General features: G+C 35.7%; 1 protein-coding gene across 1 annotated transcript in view; it reads right to left on the bottom strand.

Annotated features, from left to right (window-relative positions):
- Positions 1-21,909, bottom strand: part of KIF6 (kinesin family member 6) — a 163,450-nt gene extending 141,541 nt beyond the window's left edge. Inside the window, exons 1-4 of the mRNA XM_086743876.1 lie at positions 21,844-21,909; positions 20,758-20,867; positions 17,429-17,503; positions 2,257-2,404 (exon numbers count right to left, since the gene is read on the bottom strand). Of these exons, the coding sequence (XP_086600002.1) occupies positions 2,257-2,404; positions 17,429-17,503; positions 20,758-20,867; positions 21,844-21,909 (399 nt within the window). The remainder of the gene's footprint in view (positions 1-2,256; positions 2,405-17,428; positions 17,504-20,757; positions 20,868-21,843) is intronic.
- Positions 21,910-22,743: the final 834 nt, after the last annotated feature.

Here is a 22,743-nt window from a genome sequence, read left to right as displayed (position 1 = left end):
TCTAAGACAACAAAATCACATGTTTTTTTTTTTAATTTCCATTCCCACAAGAGCAAGCTTTTGTGTACCTGCAACATTCTGTGCACTTTTACCTGCCCCTTACATGTTGCAAAAATACGATATGTCACTTAAGCTTCCCTTCCGACCTGCAGGCTGCAGATCAGTCAGAACACTTATGATTCGGAATGACTAACTTAAAACTAACTTCTCATTTCAATTAGAAATTTTGTTGCTGACATCTTTCCTGAAACACTTCAGTTGACAAATATCATTTACTTATCAGAAAAAAATAATGTAAGGTGATTATAAGGGATATTTTAGGTGTGGTAAGACTTTTAAAGTTGAAAGGGTTTATAACTTGTATTTATTCTGTTTCTTTCATTGCTCTTAGCTGTTGAGACATTATAGTGTACTTGCAGTATTGAAAATGTCATTACTACTTTCTGTAAAAATGAATTGATGCCATGTTTTCTGTACATAAAATAAATAAGTAAGCTGCCAAATTAAGTTTCGGGTGTCTTTTTTTGGGGGCATAGTAGATCCAGAAGAACCATACAATTAAATTGCAGTCAGCTTTCTCCTTCTCCCAAATTCTGTCTCTTATCTTTCTGCTAGGCATGATGGCATTTTTTGCACAGGAGGCAACATGGCAAATGTTTTAATTCAAAGTAAAAGAGTAAAAGACTTCAAATTCAGCGGGGTACAATGATTTGTAAATCAGCTTGAGTAATTTGTAAGTGCAACAATTACACTCACACTTTCTGCAGGGTATTTTTTTTTGTAATTGCGAAACTATTTTGAGACTTTGTATTGTTTACCTCCCTACATCTGCAGTGCACAGATAGAGTTGTTGAAATATACATCACTGGATTCACCTAAAAAGTAAGTAAGTTTATAGCTCTTTGGTTTAGATCAGTTACCACACTGGAGTGGTGTGTTTTGCCTTATAAGCTATGTCAAATTCAGTATTCAAACAGCAGTTGCACTGAGCTGTTAGCGGCAGGAAAATCTGCAGAAAAGCATGAATAAATAACTGGGACAAAACTATAAGGCTCAGAAATACTATAAGATGAGGAAAAGAGAGGAGACAGAGAAATCGTATTGGGCAGTGAAATTTTTGGTGAAGTCAAATCAATATTTATATGGGTGTAGTGACTCTTTCTCCACTAGAAGTTTCGGATGTAAAGCACATGCAAAATTGTTTTGCAGAATACCGTTTACTACCTTTGAAAGTGTTTTTCTAGTCACTGTTAACTGGTGTTTAGGTACTGATACTGTTTTAAAAACAGACTAAAGGATTTTTATTTTTTTTCTTCATTTTGGAAAGAATGCATTAGGAGTAATTAATAACAGCAATAATGACAATAAACATTTGTGGAATTTTACTATTTACAGCTTTACCTGTACATTCGCTATACATGTATAATTATGTTAAGAAATGGGCCTAACAATGTTTCTATACAACTATATTCAGTGAATCAGACTTGTATTACTAATACCATATACAAGTAAAAGCTTTCCATACAAGTCCATAAGTGGAGTTAAAAGGAAAACAGTAGAGAAGGAAAATGAACATGGATATCTATTATCTTTCAAATACTTAAAGGATTTGCATTACTATCTTTTAAAATTGCTTTTCATCATAATTAATGTATTTAGCATTATCATTCTATAATATATTCTAGCTAATTAGTAACGTTAGGTAAAATAAAGGCATTAGGTAAAATTAATAGCTCAATATTTTAAAATGTTTAATATTTATTTTACAGGTTGGGTTTTCTTCAATCATCAGTCAAGTACAAAGAAATTAGGTAACTTACAAAGAGTGAAAATAATGCTCCATCTTTTATATAACATTGTTGCTTTACATACATAGGAATCAGTGTAGTTTTTGTATAAGATGTGTGTGATGCAATGCATACCATACAAAACCAGAGCGGAGCTATCTGTCCATAAGTGTTAAGACAAGGAAAACCAATTACATCATCTGAATGTGTGTTGCACCAACTGAAAATAGTACGGTTTTTAAAACTACAAAAAAAACCTCTCCAATGATGTCCATTACTTTCACTCTACCGCAACAAATCAGGTAAACAAAACTATTAGCAATGTATTCTTACATAAGGTATCACATCAAATTAGATATTTTCATCAGAATTAATTTTAGGGCTTCCTCTAACAGTATTATAAAGACAGCCTTTTGCAACATGATTTTAAACTAGACATTAAAAATAAGCAGAAAACAATGTCCCATACCTTTTGCAACTGATCAAAAATATAAGATAGAGTCCTTGGAATGATGCCTCGATCACTGTAACGTTCTGCTCCTCCTGTGATGGTAAAAGTTTTGCCACTGCCTGTCTGACCATACGCAAAGATAGTACCATTATATCCTGCCAAAACACTACAGAATAAAAAAAAAAAACAGGGAGATAATTAATATACAAGGCATAACATATTTTCCATTATCAACATGGTATTGAACCAAAATATAATTAGCAGTAATTCTTAATTACATAGCAGTTGTCTTCAGTAATAGAAGAATACACTTCACAAGATGTATTCTAGATTCAGTGGAATTTAAACTGTCTAGAACTGAAGGACTTTCTGATGCCTTGACTTACCCTATTATTTATTTTTTTGCAAGGATGATATTTAGTCTCTTAAAATACTGTAGACATCAGGAATTGTGGCCATTAATACAATACACCTAAATCATCTAGAAATATTTCACATATGGCTTCACTAATTGCAACCAGAGAAGACTATATCATGGTTAGAAACTCATGTAAGGATACAGTTTTACTAGGGGTCTTTTTTTATTCTGAGAATACTACTATACTAAACTATTAAACTATTCCTAGCCTGGACAATGGTGTGCAGGAGAACCTGTACTTATGCTGCATATTGTGGAGGAAATATGGCACTCGGATGCAGCTGACATACAGCTCAGCAGCCATGGCTGACTAAACAGAATTTTCAAGTTGTGACTAAATATATTTTGAGATTTTTGGTCCTCATCTTGTTCTAAAGGAGAAGGCTTTTAATGCAATGAACGAAAAACAGTCCCCTGAACTATGGCGATCTAGATTCCACTAATGATAACTCAGTACAACTGAAGGAACTATTTTTACATGCAAATACAGCTTTTCCTTCTTATTAATACATGGCAAAATTTGTTGCACTATTTATGAAGAGAGTCATTTTTCTCAAGTGAGATCCCTTTGATGGGTTGATCTCTGAAATATAAATATAACATTTCCTTTTTTCCTTGATATTAAAAGTAAAATTTCAGGTATCCAATGTTTAAAATTTCTGCTGATATTCACAGTTGACTATAATCCATTTCCCTTGTACAACTCTGTCTCAAAAGACAAAAATACTAAAAATCTATTTCTACATTTATAATTCAGTTTTTTGTTTATTGTGAACTGCCACGAACTTGAAAAACATTTCAAATGCTCTAAGATTTTATGCTTCACACTGATCAACTATAAACAATGAGGTAAAAATGATGGAGGACATAACTATCTTGAATTTTCACTTGTCTGTAAAAGTAAACAAAAACTGAATAAAATTATCAAAAAATACAAATAGTGATGAAATCTGTTACTGACTGTAATATTCAGATGGCCAATCAAACCATAACTCACGAGAGTCAAAAATTAGACTGTCAAACTTTTTTCTTTCCTTTCAGCAGCTGTCAATTACAAAGTGTTTCCTAGATTCATCCATCTCAAAACTGTTCTACCACAACTCTTCTTACAAAATATATGAAGGGATTATTTGAAAACAAATAATGTAATCAAGAAAAAATTATTTCCATAATAAAATTTAACAGAAGCAAAATCTTCTTTGGATTTTATTTACTATGCTTAAGGACCTACAAGTTTTGCTAAAAAAACAGCAAAGCTAAAATTATTCTTGCACATTTTGTTTATTGAATAAATGATAAATAAGATAAGATTTAAAATTAAAAAGAGGGCAAACAACCCTTGCATAAGAGGAAAAGAACCACGTATAGATAGTTGCTGGTCTGGCGCCACAAGAGATGCAATGGCTCTCCAACTTATTAAAGTTTATTTAAAGGCCTGAAGAGCTGCCAAACTGCTTATTTTAATCCATTACAGTAGGATGTCGGAGACAAAACCAGAAACATGTTGAAAGGAACTACAGTGAACATCTGCTCCCAAAGACCAAAACGCCCAAAGACAGAGTATATATAGATTTCAGACTCCAGATGTTAAAAATCAAAACAATTATTATTATAAAACACCTCATTCATCTATCTTAGGAATTTCTAGTGCCCACCATCACAGCATCTGAATGCTGAAGACAGTAATGAGTTGTCAGAATGTAGGGAGTATCAAAAGAAGCTCAGAGATGGCAGGTTCAAAACAAGCAAGGGGAAATGATTTTTCATGCAAAATGTAGTTAAGCTGTGAAACTCCTTGCATTGGGATGTTTTGGATGTTAAAAGTTCACACAGGCTTCAACAGAGACTGGACTAATTCATTAAATTCTCTAGGGGCTACTAAACACAGAGAAATCAGAAAGTCTCTGAACAACAAATGACTGGAGGCTAACAGAATACTCGGGGGAAGTAGCTCAATATGTTTACACTGAAGGTGGGGGTCGGGGGGCTTTGATGTGTAACTATCAATCAGTGTACAATATTCTGAATATTAGTCAATGTTAGATTTGAAGGTCTGTATGTGATAAAGTCTACATGGATTAAGTCATATAAAACCCATGTCTGATGCTACTAATTCACATTTCTTTTAAGGAACTTATTTTTGAATCAATGGGAACACAGGATATTTTCGCAATGAGGCTTGTGGGGAAACTATTATCACGGCAAATACTTGTTAAAGATATACTTTGCTCTTTTTCCACTTCTAAAAACTCCAAGTCAAAAATAAATAACAAACTTTATCAATCTCATTTCAGATCATTGTCCCTAGGAGTTTTAAACTGAAATGGCAACACTATATGCAGATGGACCAATACCTAACCAATCAACAAATTAATTAAATCAATATCTATTTACTAAACACTCAGGAAGTATAACACTCATGTACTTACTCTTTTCAACATAAGATGCACAATTCCTTTAGGAAAATAAAAACATAAAAAGCTTCATAACCCTTTACCTATCCATAAAAGTGTTATTTAAAACCAACAACAAACAATTACACTGCATAATTACCCCTGACAAAGTGAAGGGTACCTCTCAGATGCTAAGTTAGTATAGTGAGCAGAAAATACACACGTTCTCCCTTTCATCACAAAATGTAATTGCAACAGGTAACTATAAAGGTTCACAACCCCAATTATGAGACGACAAGAAGAGACTGTATTTTCTAAACAGCATCCACCAAAAGGTTTCTTGAAGATCCTCATCTGCAAAACAAAGCCATCCCTGACGGTAGCTGATCTTCTACTGGGAAAGGCGGTGGAGGATCAGCACCTCTTTTCTGCCTATTCTGCAAAACCTACATTGCAAGATGTCAGTTCATTCAGGCAAAGTCTGCATCTTTGCTCTTCAGATTCTCTGAACAAAAATCCCAAACCTTTGTCAAACTTAGTAGTTGAAAGTACACAGGTTGCCATTGTTATTGATGGTAGTTTGTGAAGATTTTAAAATATGCGTAAATAAAGACCATACACAAAAAGGACATTTTCAGTCATGCCCCCTTGGTGTTATCAGAATATCCCGAACTTTGCATTTTTTTTTTTCTCCCAGGAAGCTGAGTTTTGGCATGGTTAAGGAAACACTTTGTTGAATAAATTGTCTCTTTACTACTTCAAACAAAACACATCAAAGACACATAATCCAAGGAGAAGCTTTGCTGAAAAGATCTTTCATGAACTTATGCAATGTTGTATAGCTCCCTGTTCAGAAGTTCATGGACTACTTCCAGACAGATTAGCTAAAATGTTGCTGGAGAAATCTGTCTCCGGTATATTTTAGCAAAGTTACTCCTGTTATGATTGTCAGAGTTCCTAGAGGGCTTTCTTTTTTAAATAATACCAAGCCCAGAACTATAAAGCCTGCTACAGAGAGAAAGAAGTTTTTAAAATATGATGGCTAAAATTTGTCCAAATTTGTACATTTGTTTCACTGTATTAGGAAATTCAGAGAGTTCATTTTCCTTAGATGCTAAAACATGCAGGCATATATTTGTAACACTTTGTGGTAGACTTAGCTTTTATAAAAAGAAAACAAAGTGCTATTCATCACAAGTTACATTAGGCAATCTTTACATAGTAAAATGTGCATCAATTTTATCTACAAAAATATTCAAGGTTAGTTTTAACCCAAACAAATACAGAAAAATATATATTAAAAAGTCCATTCTAACAAATTATTTGTTGTTTCAGCTTTGCTTCTACTGCTTAACAATCAAGTATGCTATGTTCCTATCTAGAAAATATGAACCAACTCAAATGCGTAAAGGAAAAACTTAAGCTGTCATGTGAATGAGCAGTAAGTCCCACATATTGGACTTCGTACCTGTGAACAACAAAATCCACTGAATATGGACAAGTGTCATTGGTCTGAATTTCTACATGTAAATAAGTCTGAAAAAAATTGCCCAAGATTCCCAGAAAAAGATGACATTTCTGGGAAAACATAGACATGTAATGCAAACAATCATATTTTCATGTCATTTGCTACACTGAGCTGTCTTCATATCTTGTGATCAATGTGTAGGAGATCTAGGTTTCACGACTGCCAAGAAAGGCCCAAAAAGGTCACACTCTGCAAATTAGGATTGAATAGGGTACTTCTGTTGGAAGGGACATACAATGATCATGTACTCCTACTGGCAGACCAACTCAGGGCTGACCAAAAGCTAAAGCAAATGGATCAGAACTAAACAAATTTAATCTTAATATTTTAGATTTAACTCATGATGCTAGAATATTATCATTTTCTAGATTTTGCAGCATAATTAACAATGGTGTTAGTACTTGGTAAATACATATTTTAAAATTTTGAAATTTTTGTATTTCAGTGAAAATACGTCTGTCAAACCATGTAAAGGCTCACATACTACAAGGCTGTATACAATGAAAAAATTCTAATATTTGATTGATATAGTAATTTGAAATGGAAACATGTATGTCTAAGTGACAATATATTTACAGATGTATGCCATATATGAAGGTGTGTTGGATGATAAATTTCAGTCTTGTTTTTAATCACTGTAAGAAAAGTCAATTTAAACCAAAATATTGGTGAGGAAACATCACGATTACCTAATTATCTGTTAAGTATTCTGAATTCATCAACAAGTATTTATGTAATAAGCTTGTTTAGTAAAGTTGGCGTCATTAAATAACCTAAATTATACAACAAAGGTTTCCCTTGGTGGAAGTCAGAATAAGAATAAGACAGAGGAAGAAAGAGAAAAAAAAAAAAAAAGAAGGAAATATTCTTAAATTAACAAGAAAATAGTAACAATAGCTAGTATCAATGTTAATGAAATAATAACATTAAATGCAGGCAAACAACTAATCTAGCAATAAGTATTGTTTTATTGCAGTCCTAAATCTTTTAGGACTTTCATCATTTTATTTTGCAGTATAATTTCTAAGCCAATTACATGTCTACTTCAAGATTATGTTAACACAGAAAAAGGTTAGATCTGTTCTTACATTTTACAGAAAGAACCGAATGCTTCTTTTCTGGTTAAGCATCAAAAAATTATTGCTGTTTTTTAAAAACACAACAGTTTGTGCTTGACCTTACAAAGCTAATCAACAACATTTTTTAAGCACAAAGAAAGTATTGAACATGTCCTCTATATTGCATACAATTGAAAGCATTCCTTTACCAAAGGAGAGGTAGTCTGTGCACACAACTGACTAAGGAGATTAATTTGATCACACTGCTGTATAAACCTAACCATGCATTATGACAGCAACATCATTTAGCATGATGGGATTGGACAAACTAAAAGTTTTCCAGTTTTACCTCCAAGCTATGACACAGACTACCAAGAAAGTCTCCCATAATAACAATCTACAATCTTTGAGACAGAAATCACAATAGTGACACCAGTATTCAAACATATCTTTATGTTGCAAAAGTACTTCTAATATGTTATGAACTTTCAACATACATTCTACAAATTATTTTTTTCAATTAACTTGAAATATGCTTTATTCTGATACTTCTCTTGTTTTGGGGAAGAGACATAATAACAAAGCAGCACATTGAATTAAATGTTCATTACTTATTCCACAACTTCAATACTGCTTCAAAACCCAAGTACTGTTGTACAAAAGCTTATGTAAAGATGCTGGCTCAAGAAAATAAGTTTTTGCTTTACGAAAAAATGAATTAAAATATGCTTTCTGTTCTGCCCTTTGAGAAACTGATGGGAAAAAAAAATAAAAATCAATCATTGATTGCAATAGCAAGGGATCAATATTTTAAAAGTCCCCTTATCAGTGGCAAGATAGTCCAGAGAAAAAAAAATGTTAATAGGAAATGGTCATTACATGTAAGGATTTAGCCAGTAACATCAAGGAAGAATAAACAAATGCTGTAACATTGTAGCTGCCACTATGATGGTCTAAAAGTATAAGAAAAAACAGTTATTTAGACAAAGGTAGCATCTTTTACCAGACTTGATAATATAATTGGGAAAAAACAAGGCTAGGCTCAGGGTTTCAGTGGATTATTGGGTTTTTGATTATGTTAGAAAGACCCTGCCTCTGCCATTACAATCTTGTTAAGCAAAAGCTGTCAATAGAACTTCATATCAATTATCAGACATAGGACAACTCCTTCCAGCATGGACTCACATATGAATGTAGTTAAAGGAGAGCGAGGCCATATGGTCTTTTTCTCAAATTTTCTCTCTCAGTTACCAGTTAACTTGCACTTTCTAACTTACTTATAATTAGTGGCAATTTAAAAATATGAACAGTGAGAAATTAACTTTTCATTAAAAAAAATAATTTTAGATCCCTGTTTAAATAAATGGCTGTTACAGACTTCTGAACTGGCATTTTCAGTCAGCCATCTGACTTGCCTCATGCCTGAAAGATGTCTAATTTCTAAATAGTGTGATACAGAAGCTTAACTCATGCTAGCAATTCCACTTAAAATTGATAGATCCGTTATGGTTACAACTGCTTAACATTCCTCAAGTGATAAATTCCTCAAGTGAGAGCTAGACAATTTATGGGTAGTTACTACATTTTAAAATATCATTCAGTACTTTGTCCTTGAATATCTGAGACAATATAAACAGCGGTATAAAGCCCAGTGACAGTAGACAGAGGTTGAAAGCAGACTGAGGTTGTTTTATTGTGGTTGGTTTTTCTGGCTACATTTTGTTTTAATTTGCAGTGAAGATCACTTGGTCTATTTAAAGTCTTTGGACACAGAACTTTTCATTTGTTTCTGTCTCATTGTTAACGAGCCTTGAGGCAGGCTTGTGCCTAAGTACAATGAAGAACTCTGCTTCCTCTGCTGCTACACAGGTTTTGCTGAACCAAACAAAACAGTTACCATCAAAACTTGTAAAAAATAAAACGAACTGTCCCCCTTGGGTTCTGTGTACAGTTTTGGACTCCCTAGTAGAAGAAGGATGCTATAAAGAAACTGGAGTGAGTTTGACAGAAACAAGTTAGTTTAGGTTGGAGTGCATCACACAGAATGGGAAGACAAGGGAGCTGTTTTCTATCAACCTGGAGAAGAGAAAGGCTGTGTACGTAAACCTAATTACCATCTTCCGTTATAAAATGGATCATTACAGAGATGGATTCAGATTCTCCTCAGAGGTTTACAGTGGTAGCACAAGACGCAGTGGTCACAAGATGCAAGATGGGAAATTCCAAGTAGGTAGAAGGAAAATGTTCTTCACAGTGAGAGTAGTTAAGCCGTGGAACAGGTGGCCAGAGGGACTGTGAGATCCCCATCTTTTGACATTTTCAAAGTTCTACGGGACAAGGGCCTGAGCAACCTGATCTAACCTTGAAGCTAGACTTGCTTTCCTCAGGAAGTTGGATCAGATGACCTACAGAGATCTCTTCTGATTTAATTATTCTGATTTGGTAGCAGATTCGCAGAGCATCAGCAGAAGTAAAAACTAAAGGGTCCTTATCAGTCTTTGGAAACATGCTATGAACTCTGCGCTATTTCAGACTAGTCTCAATTAATTAGTTTTATAACCAGTAATATGACAGTCTTCCTCAGGGAAGTCAAGAGAGCTCTAATTCCTTTTATTTTACTCCAAACTTCATTATAAAAAAGATGAAGAAATAGTGACAATCTTGTTCCCAAGATTTTGACCCTGGCAGGCATTACAGATAAATGCAGAAATATCATCTCAGCAATTGGTAAATGAAGCCTATCCAGAACACCAAAAACCATCACAGCAATGATAAATATGAAATCTAAGCAAAAAGATTTACTTTCTCACACTCTTAATTCCTATTGCAAGACATATTTCTCAGTCTTCAAAAGGATTAAAATGATCATTTAAGTTGATGTATTTAAGTAATTTGTAATTTTTATTATTGTTTTAAAATGCAAAAGCTGAAAGAGAAAGGTTTTTACTAAGTTTATAATACTAATAAGTAAAACATAGGTATATGTTTAAATGAAAACAAACAAAAAAAAAGGCCTTGTTAAGTAAGGACTAAATTCTGTGAGAGTTTATATGTAGATAAGAGAAAATCCTGGGAACAAGAAACAAATTTCAGCTTTAAAAATTAATCACTTTGATTTCGTTAGTTTATTTCAGCTGCACACTATCATTTTAACTTTAGTTCTGACATCTTAATTTTGAATGACTGGTAACATAAAGGCATATAGTTGGAACAAATAATAAATAGCTATTAAAATACTAGGCCAATGAACAAAGTAGAAAACACCAATAATCTTTGACCTTGCAATACTTTCAGCCCTCTCCTCATTTCAGTTCTTGCTGACCTGAAATATTTTACCAATGTCCCTCATTTACCTTCTTTCTATCTCAGAAGACTTCAATTTATAGTTATTTTCCTAAAAAAAAAAAAAATAATCAATACAATCCTGGCAAACTAGCCCCTAGGCATGATATTTAAGACAAAAAGAGGGAAGAACTTGATTTGCAGGATTTGGAAAACAATTTTTCAGGGGGGATTTGTCTTTACAGAGACTTAGTATTTAGGTATCTTCTATCACTTGGAGATCAGATTAAAGTTTATTTTAATTAAAATAAACAAAGTATCTCAGTATGACATTTTTTTTCTTTATGCCTTTGCCAGATTCATGGAACAAATCTAATTTGGTAACGCTTCATCTTTCAAAAACAACTCCAAATGTGCACGTAACTGTTTTTGAAAAATTACTGCAAGCGAGTTTCCTTAGAAATTTCAAAAGGACTTTCCTAAAAAAATTAAGGTGTAATGCAATTTCTTATTTTAACTAAAATATCTAAATATATTTAGAATTCCACCATAAGCACTGCAGAAGATAAGTGACACAAAGATATTCCGAATAAAAGCTATCAAACTGTAACCTATAATAAGCAGCCTTCTTGCAACAATTCTAAACTGTTCAATTTAAGGCAAAATAATCATGAGCAACTAATAATCATTTGAGCTGAAACATTAACAAAGCTTTTCACGTTTTATTGCTTCATAATTGTACACACTTTCAGGAAGAACTGTTAGCATTACTGATCAAATTTCTCAAATTAGGGGAAATTTTAAGCTACATTTGTTTCAAGCTGACATCCAAAAAAGTAAGCGACCCACATTAGCAATAATACAGCTGTGATACAAGGTTGCCTACAGGTCAGCCAAGCCACCACTACCCTCACTGCGTCACAAATACATCCAGGTTAGAACGGATCATTGTTTATACAAGCCTATCATTTAGTTAGTTAACAAGGACTATCTTCTAGAAAATCCACGTGCTTACACCTTCACAAAATTCCAGAAAAAAACTCCTCCTCTACCAGAGCATAAGTTGTTTTACTAGGCATTCTTCATTTTAATCATATTAGCGTGAAGATTTAACAAGTCTTTATAGAAAGACCAGCTTTCAACATGGTAGCAAATATTGTATCATGTTGATGATACCAAGAGATTTTAACCTGGTTGGGGAGCCACTGTGCCAGGACGATAAAAAGCAAGCAATTGACTTGTATCATAAGGGTCTTACAACATTCTAATCATTCCACCCTTTTGTATTACAACTTGAGTTGACATTTATATCGACATCACAGTACCAAAACTGTACAAGTCTGTATTGAGCCTACTGTGTTGGAAACAATGCTTCCTATTAGGGCAGGCAGCAACCTGCTGTACCAGCCAACAATATCCACAAACGCAGAGGCAATATGCTGCAGTTCTGCTAAACAAATATAAAAAGAAAGGAGGGGCAGAGGGGAAGGGAATGTGGGTAAAAAGGGTGGAGAAACAGCTTCCTATATATGACGCATGTATAGGAAGATACATAGATATAAGCAAGATTTTGGAATGCCCAGGTAAGGTGAGTCCAAATAAGAATGAAAGTTTAGTGCATCTTCTAAGGAACTTAATTCAGGTTATTTCCTCATTGAAGTAGAGAGATACAAGTAAGGAACCTGTACCTGTTTTGGGTCTCCTCATTAAAAAAAACTGCTTTATTTCATCGCTCAAAAGGATGAGTTCTACACAGTTCTTTTGAGAGGTAATTTCTTTAGAGTGGAAAATACCTCTTAATAAGTTTTTTTTGAGATGCAAAACAACAGATAAGCAATTTAATGGTGGGTTGTGGCTATTAAATAATGAATAAATAATCATGACTGACTTTTACTTTTCTGTTCTCCTGTCACATATAATTTTTGCTGCTGTAGTCTGAAATTTTCCCTAAGATATTTAGTACTGTTGCAGCTAATGTTATTAAACCTATTTTAAACATCTAACATGTTGCACATGTGTAATTATACTGTTAAATACTAAAAAAAAAAAAAAAAAAGACCTTGTATTTCAAATTATATAACAGTAAAAATAAAGTGAACTTAAAAAATAATCTGGGATTCCAGTTGCAAAATAATGATCTTTTCCCCAGAAGTCAAACATCTGTACAAAGCCAAAGCTTGTGTAGTTACATCACACAAGAATTGAAATTAAGGAGGTTCTGAAAGACCCATGACAATGCTAAAAGAGCTATATATTACCCAGTGTAAAATCAAATTATTGTAAGATTTCAGATATATGGATTTTATTTTTATTTTTTTTCACAATTTAAGGTCTACATCACAAGGAAAATACAAATTGCATCACATTTCAAAGGATGACAAAATCTGCAGATTAAGTACTATCAAAGGAATAGCCCCACTAACTCCACATTCTTCTTGTTAGGATAAATTTATACTAAGTTATTGAATATGATATGGGCTTCCAACAAAATAAAAGAGAAAATGTTTCTTCTGCTGTAAAAAAGTAACAATATGACTTTTATCTGTTACTGATAATTAGCTTTAAAAATAATGAAGAACCATACAAAAATTCAGAAATAAGAACCTAAAGTTTTTAAGAATCTCTCAATTTCTTTTACTCCACGATGTTCAAAAACAGAGGTCATAATTTATTTGTAACCTTTTATTTGTAACAAATACTTATTACAAAACCTTGTAAACTATGTCAGATTTTATGTTTCAAGAAATGTTGTATCTAATGGTTCAAATTTCAGAGCAATTATATTAATCTACAATCCTATCAAAGTCAGTAAAGTAATGCACATTCAGCATTACTCTAGCTTAGATGGTCAAAAGGAGAGCACAAATTGAAAGAAAATAAGCATCCCTTTACAAACTACTGAAATTTCATATGTTTGAAAAAACTTCTAGATATTTTATTTTCCTTGAATACATAGTAAAACACAAAACCCTGAGTTATTCATGAGAGGAAAAAAATCAAAACAAAAACACCCCCAAAACCCACAAAAGAGCAGGTCCAAATACTTTTATTATATCATGTTATTCACAGACTTAAACAGGAAGAAAAAATAGCAGAAAAGAAAAGGATGATCATTGGATTTGTATGAGCATGTTCAGTAAAGCTAGAAATGTCCTATTAGGATGTTTAGTCTACATCCTGTGGCTTTGTGTTACAAGGCAATCTAATGATGTAAATAGGTTTTCCAAACATTTTCAATTACTGGTGAAATATTTTCTAAAACTGGAAAGAGAGACATTACAAAATACCATCAACCATTATAATGATGCTGTTCTACAAAATATTTTGACTACATTTTCTGTAAGAATGAGCAGCAGAAAAAAACAGAAGGGAAGTAGTTTGTATATTACAGATGCTAATTCTTAGGATAAACACAGCATACAAGAAGAAACTAAAATCTGCAGCAATGGGAGTATCATCTTGGAGGCTATCAGATCTTTTTAAAAAACACAGGTGATTGCCATTAGTTTTATAAACAGTTGAGCTGTTTCTTATTTGCGTGATACATCTGAAGAGAAAATACTTTCAATGTTATTCTCTAATAAATCAAGACAAAACATTGGCCATATTAGAACTAAAACCAAAAGTAATTTCAAAACACTAAGATTTCCTACTTAATTTCTGACTGTATTCATCATCATAACACTAATATTTGAAGCATTATGAGAGTAACCTTGTTCCGTTAGACTAAAGCAATGCTTAATTGTTCACAAATTGTAAAAGAATGTTATTTATTTTTCTCTTTTTTTTTTAACAGAGTAATGCAGTTAGTGCTGCTTCTTAAAGATCAAGTTGGCTCTGCACAAAAAAAAATTATCAAGAAGATATATTTAAAAAGAAAACAGGAAAGCACAAACAAATAACAAAAAGAAACCAGGTAAGAGGTGACTCAAGTATTAACAAAATAATAATTAAAAAAAATCAAGCAAATAACATGCTTATAATGGTTTGCAGAGGCTGGTACTTCTGACTTAAGAAGCAAACTAAATGAACTAATGTCTGGTGCCTCTGAAACCACAGGCAAGATGACAGTGTAATTGGACTTAAAGAGAGAAAAGTAGCGGCCCAACATCAAAGAAAGCACACTTTTAAAAAAAATTTAAAAGTTGCATTCAATTTCCATCCATTTAAGAATAGCTAGAAAGTTTTCAGAATCCTGAACATTGCATTGATGTTTATAGTTTAAACAACACTGAAGATTTTTCTTCTGAGCATTCAAGTCTAACTAAATTTTCTCATGACTGTAAATATGCATGGCAAGGAGGCTCAAAATGTTACTGAACTATTTCATTGATACTTTTCTGCTACTTTCTTTTCCCTGGCAATGCACAGACGAAAACTGTTCCCTTAGTAAAGTGACTCCAACAACTGAAATTAGTGCATTTTCAAGAGTTTTTCCTTGCAAAAAAACATTGACTTAGGAAGAAACACATAGCGAAGAACATTTTGCTGTGAAAGACTGCGGTCTTTCAGAGTAACAGGGCAGTTCTTATTGTCCCACAATGGAAAGGAACATTGAGTCATTAACTACAGGGTGAAATAAATTTCAGGCACATTTAAGGACTCCATTAGCCAAGGAACCTCATGACTATGAAGACCTTTCCAAATACATATTTTTGCCTAAGAAAAAGTAAAAATGAAGGAAGAGGATGAGAAACAGGAACATACTTCAAGTATTGCCTACTCTACTATAAAAACACAAGCAAAATTATCCTTCAATATTATCAGTAACAATACAAACATCAACTAGAATACAAGCTTTAACATATTATAATACTCAGAGTGAAAACAGTCTTGACTCGGTTAAGAATGGTTTTATAAATAAATTTCAGCATTAAAGACTCAGCTATTCAGAGATAACTGTATGCCTAAACACTGCTGATTTTAATAGCATTTAAGAACTTTAAAATCTCTAAAAGTCAAAACTAAACTGTACATAATGGAGTAAATCAATGTATAAAAATCTTGTATCGGCCAACACTGAAACAAAGGAAAACAATACCCCTTCCTGTTTATTTAAGCACTGTATAGGTGAATTACTCAACTGGAAAAACTTTCCGTATTCTAGCAAAATACTCCACACTCCAAAGGAAAAAAATCAGTCAGTCTGTTGCTAGTTAGCTTTGATACTCTGAGTTTTTGTTGAGGATAATTCAATCCATAGCATGTAACAACGAGAGTTTTAACCCTTCTCTTTCCAAGTGCAGTCAAATAAGATACAGAAGTTTTTGTCTGCAGTCCCAAATAAACTCAGAACTATTAAAAGTTAAGTAAATGAGTTAACCTGAAGCTGTATATTATAAAGTGAGATAAGCAAAGAAATCCCTTTTGGGTGAAAGAAGACTATAACAATTTTTTTTAAGCATATTTAACTTATTCTAGTGAAGTTTAAAATTCATTGGCTCTTTCTTAATTTTCACTGTCAGTTATCCTCCTGCTTTATGTGGGACTTTTAAGAAGAAAACAGAGGGGAAAATCAAGAAAATGAAATCGTAAAGAGCTAGCTATATTTTTACTTCTAAGTAAAAGTCGTCTGTTTCCCTGCAGTACATAACACGTGGCAGTGCAATAGGCTAAATAATAACTTGCAGAATCATAGCTTAAACCAACCAATGGGTCAGACAATGAATGAGAAAACTCGGCACCTAAAGCAATACTTCCCAACTTGCTACAAGTTTGGATTCTGAGTAGTAAGTCTGATAAACAGATGAACATTATGCTGAAATTCTGCTTCCTCCAGTGTGGGATTTTCTCCCTCGCAAAAAGCAGTACTAACTTCAGCAATGTGCGCATAAGCTGAGCAAAGAGAATGGCATACTGGAAAATCCACCTGGTTCAGAGTGGTATTCAATCCATGCAATGAACTAAGAGGGTTTCTACATCAGGCTTAAATGTTTGCCTTCGCAAACCCCAAAATATGAGCATTGATTGACTACTATATGGAGAAAAACAAAAACAGTGCCAAAATCACTGCCCTACACATTAAGACAAAAATAATGAGGGCAAAAACTGAGAATATCTCCACAGGTACTAACTTATGAGTGTCTCTGCCTTAATGAAAACTAAACAGGAGGATAAGATTTTCATTTTTTCATTTCATATGAAAAAATATTTTCATTCTTCATTTCCCCTTCATGGAATTATATAGGGAATACTTTTCTAATGCAATGATGTGAGCTTATATTATAGACAAAAAATCTAATTAGACGTGGATTTCTATGCTTATGCAACAACAGGGGTAACAGTAGCAGTGCTATTTTAGGAGTTAATAACGGAACTTTACCGTACATAAAATTCTCAGGGGATTGCTGCATATCTCCTAGGTTCAGATATGTCAGTATTTAGAAAATTAAAATATCAATCCACTTTTAAAACAGTGAGACAAACACTTCCCAGCTCTTCTCCAAGAAATACAATGAAAGCTATTTTTGACCCTGTGTTACCCCGATTAGTCGCAAGACGAACAACGTACCATTCTGCTACTGGTTTGGCAATGCAGTCAAAAACCACATCTTGTTTTGCCTCTTGATCAAAAATTTTCTCAAATCTGAAAATATTAAGCAAATAATAATTGCTCAGAATCTTAAAACACTACTTGATTCATACATTTTTGTTTGTGTTTGTAATAGTCAATGTTTACATCATTAGGCTTACATAACTTAATACAATGTTTTCCCTGTAGTCTTAACCACAGCGTGCTGTTGTGCTATTGTACATAAATAGGTTGTACACAGTGCTGCTTTGACAAGATCTGTACAATAAAATCCTCTGATAAAATGACGTGGCTTTGAAAAAAATAAATGCTATTTTAAATCTATCAGGAGAATCAGTGTTTGTAACTGGCACCACACTGAAACCTGGATAAATAGATTACACTATAACCAAATACAGCATCCCACCAGTATGGCCAGGCTCACTTTTCTTTGTAACTGCTTCCTTCATTCTGCTGCAGAATGTCACAATGTAAGTCACAATGAGATATTTAATTAAATCTTAAGTTTTGTCACTTCCTATTTAAAATACCTGCAGTTGTCTTACAGAATCAAAGGTTGGAAGGGACCATCTGCTCCAATCCCTGTGCTCAAAGGAGGGTCAGCTAGAGCAGGGGTCATACAGTCAGGTTTTGAGTATCTCCATGCATGGAGACTCCACAACCTCTCTGGGTAACCTGTTCTAGTATTTGATCACCTCACAGTAAAAAGGTTTTTCTGATATTTCCTTTATTTCAATTTGTGCACATTAACTCTTGTCCTTTCACTGAGCACCACTGAGAAGCATCTGGCTCCATCTTCTTTATTCCTCCTCTCCCCATCGGGTGTTTATACACATTGACAAGATTTCTTTGAGCCTTCTCTTCTCCAGGATAAACAGTCCCAGGTCGCTGAGCCTCTCCTCACATGTCAGATGCTCCAGTCTCTTAATCAATTTTGTGTCCCTTTGCTGGAGTCCAGAACTCGGCACAGAACTGCAGATGTGATCTCACTGGTTGTGTCTAGAAGGGAAGGATCAAATCCCTTAACCTGTTGGCAAGACTCTTGCCTAATGTAGCCCAGAGGCTGTTGGCCTTCTTTGCTGCAAATGGTGTATTCCTGACTCACATTCAACTTTTTGTCTATGACGACTTCAGGTTCTTTTCTGCAACCCTGAGCTTTCAGTCAACCCTGCTTATTCCTCACCAGGAGCGGGACTGGCATTGCACTTTGTTGAACTTCATGACATTCCCACTGGCCCATTTCTCCAGCCTCTTGAGCTCTCTCTGAATGCCAGCACATTCAGAGATCATCCTTCACAGTTTCATATTGTCTCTGAACTTGCTGAAGCTTCACTGGGTCTCATCACCCAGGTCATTAATGCTAAACAGATCGCAGTTTGAATTACACCATTAGTGACTGGCCTCCAGCTGGACTTTGTACCCACGATGACAACCCTCAGAGCCCAGCAGCTCAGCTCATTTTCAACACCCTTCACTGTGCACTTAGCTAGGCTTTCCTGATCCCATTCCTCAGATAGCCTTCCTGGGTCACCTCACTTGGCTTCCACCTCTTCTACACTTCCTTTTTATGTTTGCATTTAGTCAGGAGCTGCTTGCTCATCCATGCAGGCCTCCTGCTGCCTTTTCATCATTTCCTGCTCATCAGGATGGACTGTTCTTGAGCTTGGAGGTGACTTAAAAAATCAGCCAGCTCTCCTGGACTTCTCTCCAGGTCTGTGTCTCATGGGATTCTTACAAGCAGGTCCCTGAACAAGCCAAAGTCTGCTCTCCTAAGTCCAGGGTCGTGATCTTGCTTTTTGCTTTGTTCCCTTCTCCCAGGATCCTGAATTTCACTATCTCATGGCCACTGCAGAAAAGCCTATTCCCAGGTTTCACATCCCTGATCAGTTCTTCTGTATTTGCAAATAAGAAGGGCAGTAGAGCTTCTCCCCTCATTGGGTCTTTAACCATATGTTAAGAAGTTGTCATTAATACACTCCAGAAACCTCCTGGACTGCTTGTGCCTTTCTGTGTTGTCCCTGCTATCTGGAACTGTATACTCACATAGAATTTCACAGGGTATACAGAAAGGCACTACAGACACCAGGTATATAGAAAGGCACCACGGACTGCAAGGGACTACATGGTGTGTACAGTATCACAGACAAATGCAATACACAAAGTATAGAGGGATCTATTCTATCCTGCTAACCCTTAATTACCCATGTAATTCAAACAATTGTGTTTGATTCCCATATAAGAAAATAAGAAAATAAGAACAAAGGAGAATAATGTTTGAGGTGACCAGGATAGATAGACTGCATGAAAGCATAAGTTTTATAGAGGAAAAATACATGTTCCCTCCATAGCATTATTTTTGCATTGTCTTAAGAATAATAAGGCATAGTGTTTATCAAAATGCATCAAAATCCAGGCTTTTAAATAAATTATAAAGTCAGAAAAAACACCAGCATTCATTACAGATGGCTTGGGCATCTGCAACCTAAGCTAGTTTCGCATATTAATCTCGTTGGAGAGGGCAGCTCCTCTCTTCCCAGGCAGAACAGTTTTCCCCAGCTGATGTAAAATGACATCAGTCTGAGCTGCAGATGTTTATCTGGGGCTCTCTTTTTTAATAGCATAGAGTAACAAATTTACTTGATTATTCAACTTGGAAAAAGACAATCTCAACCTAGTCATTAGAAGTGGTTATGTAACTAGCTTTCTTTGCAATAAAAATTTTTCAATGTTGCCTCCAAGTTTTCTGTTGAAAAGATAAAAATATTTGATTGATAGTACTGGTACTTATTTTCGGTTTCCAAAACCTATTTACATTCTACAACCATGGTTTTGTTTCTTTCAACAAACTCTGGTTTTCTTTACTGTGTTTTGGTTATGTCTGAAAAATAGCTTCTAAACAGAGTGTTTAACATCAAGACATCTTTCGCCAGTACAGGCCAACTCATTAGATCACAAGAGAACACACAGTCCTGCATTCAATTTTCCTACACAAATTCAAGACAAGATGTAAAAATGGAAGAACTGATAAATGAAGATGCAACCTTTGAGATGAGACTTAGAAATGTATAGTGACTTACAACGGACAGACAAAAACCGCACCACTGTATCAAACACTATCAGACTCGTTCAGGTGCAGAGCGTAATATGCTGGAGTATTCCTCTTGTTAATAGAGTTGTATAAAAATAAACCCATCTAAACCGAAGCTTGATTTTAAGGATAGGCTTTTCCAGGTTCTCTAGATCTGTATCACTACACAGAGATATCCACCACTAAAAGCAGAAGATATAAAGATAAGGCTTTTACTCACTTGAACGTGTAGCTCTCTCGTTTATTATTGACGAACCCATCTGCTAAATCACGTGGGATGATAATCTCCAGACTGGACAAAGATTTCTCATCAACATCAACTGAATAAATCTAATAAGCATGGATATGAATTAACAAATTAATTTTACCAATAGAACAGCGTAGCCCTTAGGTATATCACTTATATAAGCTTAGCACCTGTAACTGCCTGAAGAAAAACTTCACACAAATTTCAGAATTGCATTGCGTACCATGGCTAATCAGAATGCCAAAACAACATAGCAAACCAGAACGGCTCTACCGACTTCAAAAGCCCTTAATACATTAACAGATCCTGCTTCTGCTATTACACAACCAAACAAGCACATACTAACGCTATCCTGTTTGTTACCACGCAAACACTACAGTAGGATTTGAAACAGAAATGTACATAGCCCCTTTGACATAATTTGCTTACTAAACCACTTTAATATCTGAGCTGTTATAAAAAAAAGAAAGCACAGCCTCCATCACAACCCCCTCCAAAAAAAAAGCTGGGAGAATGTAAGACTACAACAGAATGAGTAGAGCTGGTTGAAAACGGCAAGACAACGAAGAGACCTAAATGGATGATTTCTGAAGAACGCTTTCATTATCTTTATTATCCCTTGCAAGGACAGCTACACACTGGGAGTCACACGTTCCCCTCCAAAGTTCCGAACGGCGCTGCACTGCGTAACCCAGTGACCAGCGCCAGATGCTTTTCCTGCGGAGCCGTTCTCTAACAACTAGGCAGGAAAAAAAGTTCCCCGCCCCCTCCCCCAGTAGTTACAGCCTAAGCTCCTGTACTTCGTGATTTTATTAACTTCTTAAGGCTTCGGAGAACAGCACAAGACTGTGGCTCTCCTCTCCTCTCCTCACCCGACCACGCACAAAGCCCGCAGCTCGCACAAGCCGGCAGGGCTTCTGACGGCGGGGGAGGGTGGCGAGCGGACGCCCGCTCCCGCCCGCCTTCAGGCGGCCCCGCCGCAGGCCGACCTCCGGCTGGCCCCAGCCGCTCCACTCCGCCCCGCAGCAGCACAGCAGCCGGTTCCTACCCCCGTCCTACCCCAGCTTGCTGCCGCCTGCCCAGCGGCTTCACCCGCGCGTACACCCGGATGGTTTCCTTCACCATCGCTGCGCGCCCAGCGCGGCGCCGCCCGCCTAGCAACGGTAACCGCTGCACACGCTACCCAGAGCGCACCGCGGCCGGCGGAAAGCGGCGGTTCCTGCGGGCCGTTGCGGGGCGAGTTGGGCTCTCGCCGGGTCACCTCACGCCGTCGGGTGGCTTTGGCGGGGCGCCCGGTTGCTCCTTTGAGGGGCTTGCAGAAGGAGGAGGAGGAGGACGAGAGGGGGAGAAACTGGGCTCCATCTGCGAGGGGTGGCAGTTGCGCCCCCCGCAGGTGTGTGGTGCGTGACTGTTAACGTTCACCAGCCGGTTTTCCCCGAGGCCGAGGTGTCATGGCTGCGAGAAAAGGGAGCTTGCAAACGCTGCCTGACTGAGAGGTGCAGTGTTTGTGTCGTGTGTGAGTCTCTCCATTGGCACACCAGAAATTCCCCACTTGATCTACAGGGTTGTGTGTTCCCTGCGTGGCCCTCCTCTGGCTGAAGCCACCCGTGTAAGGCCACTTGGTTCAAGAGGACGTCAACAGGTTGAAAGATCCAGAAGTGAAATTGAGGGAAAATACCTAGATTACATGCAATGAAGACATAAAGTTTTAAAATTTTAACACAAAAAATGTTGGAGTAAAGGTTCTGAAAAACCTATTGGAGCGAAATAGAGGATGTTGTCTTGTTACGGGAGCTGAACTTCTAGAGATGTAATAGTAGGACCCTGCTACTCTGTGAAGTGGTTGCCAAAAAGTCAAACAAACAACATGATACTATTTTGGCCTTGGTTCTGGTGAGACATAGCAGTAAAGATCAGATTACAGTCCACTAATTTAAATTAAGTGGAAAATCAGTGACT

The sequence above is a fragment of the Chlamydotis macqueenii genome, chromosome 3, assembly GCF_036417535.1.
Source record: "Chlamydotis macqueenii isolate bChlMac1 chromosome 3, bChlMac1.mat, whole genome shotgun sequence".
Taxonomy (NCBI): Eukaryota; Metazoa; Chordata; class Aves; order Otidiformes; family Otididae; genus Chlamydotis; species Chlamydotis macqueenii.
The sequence above is the reverse complement of the archived record's forward strand: the minus strand, read 5'-3'. Positions and strand labels throughout refer to the sequence as shown.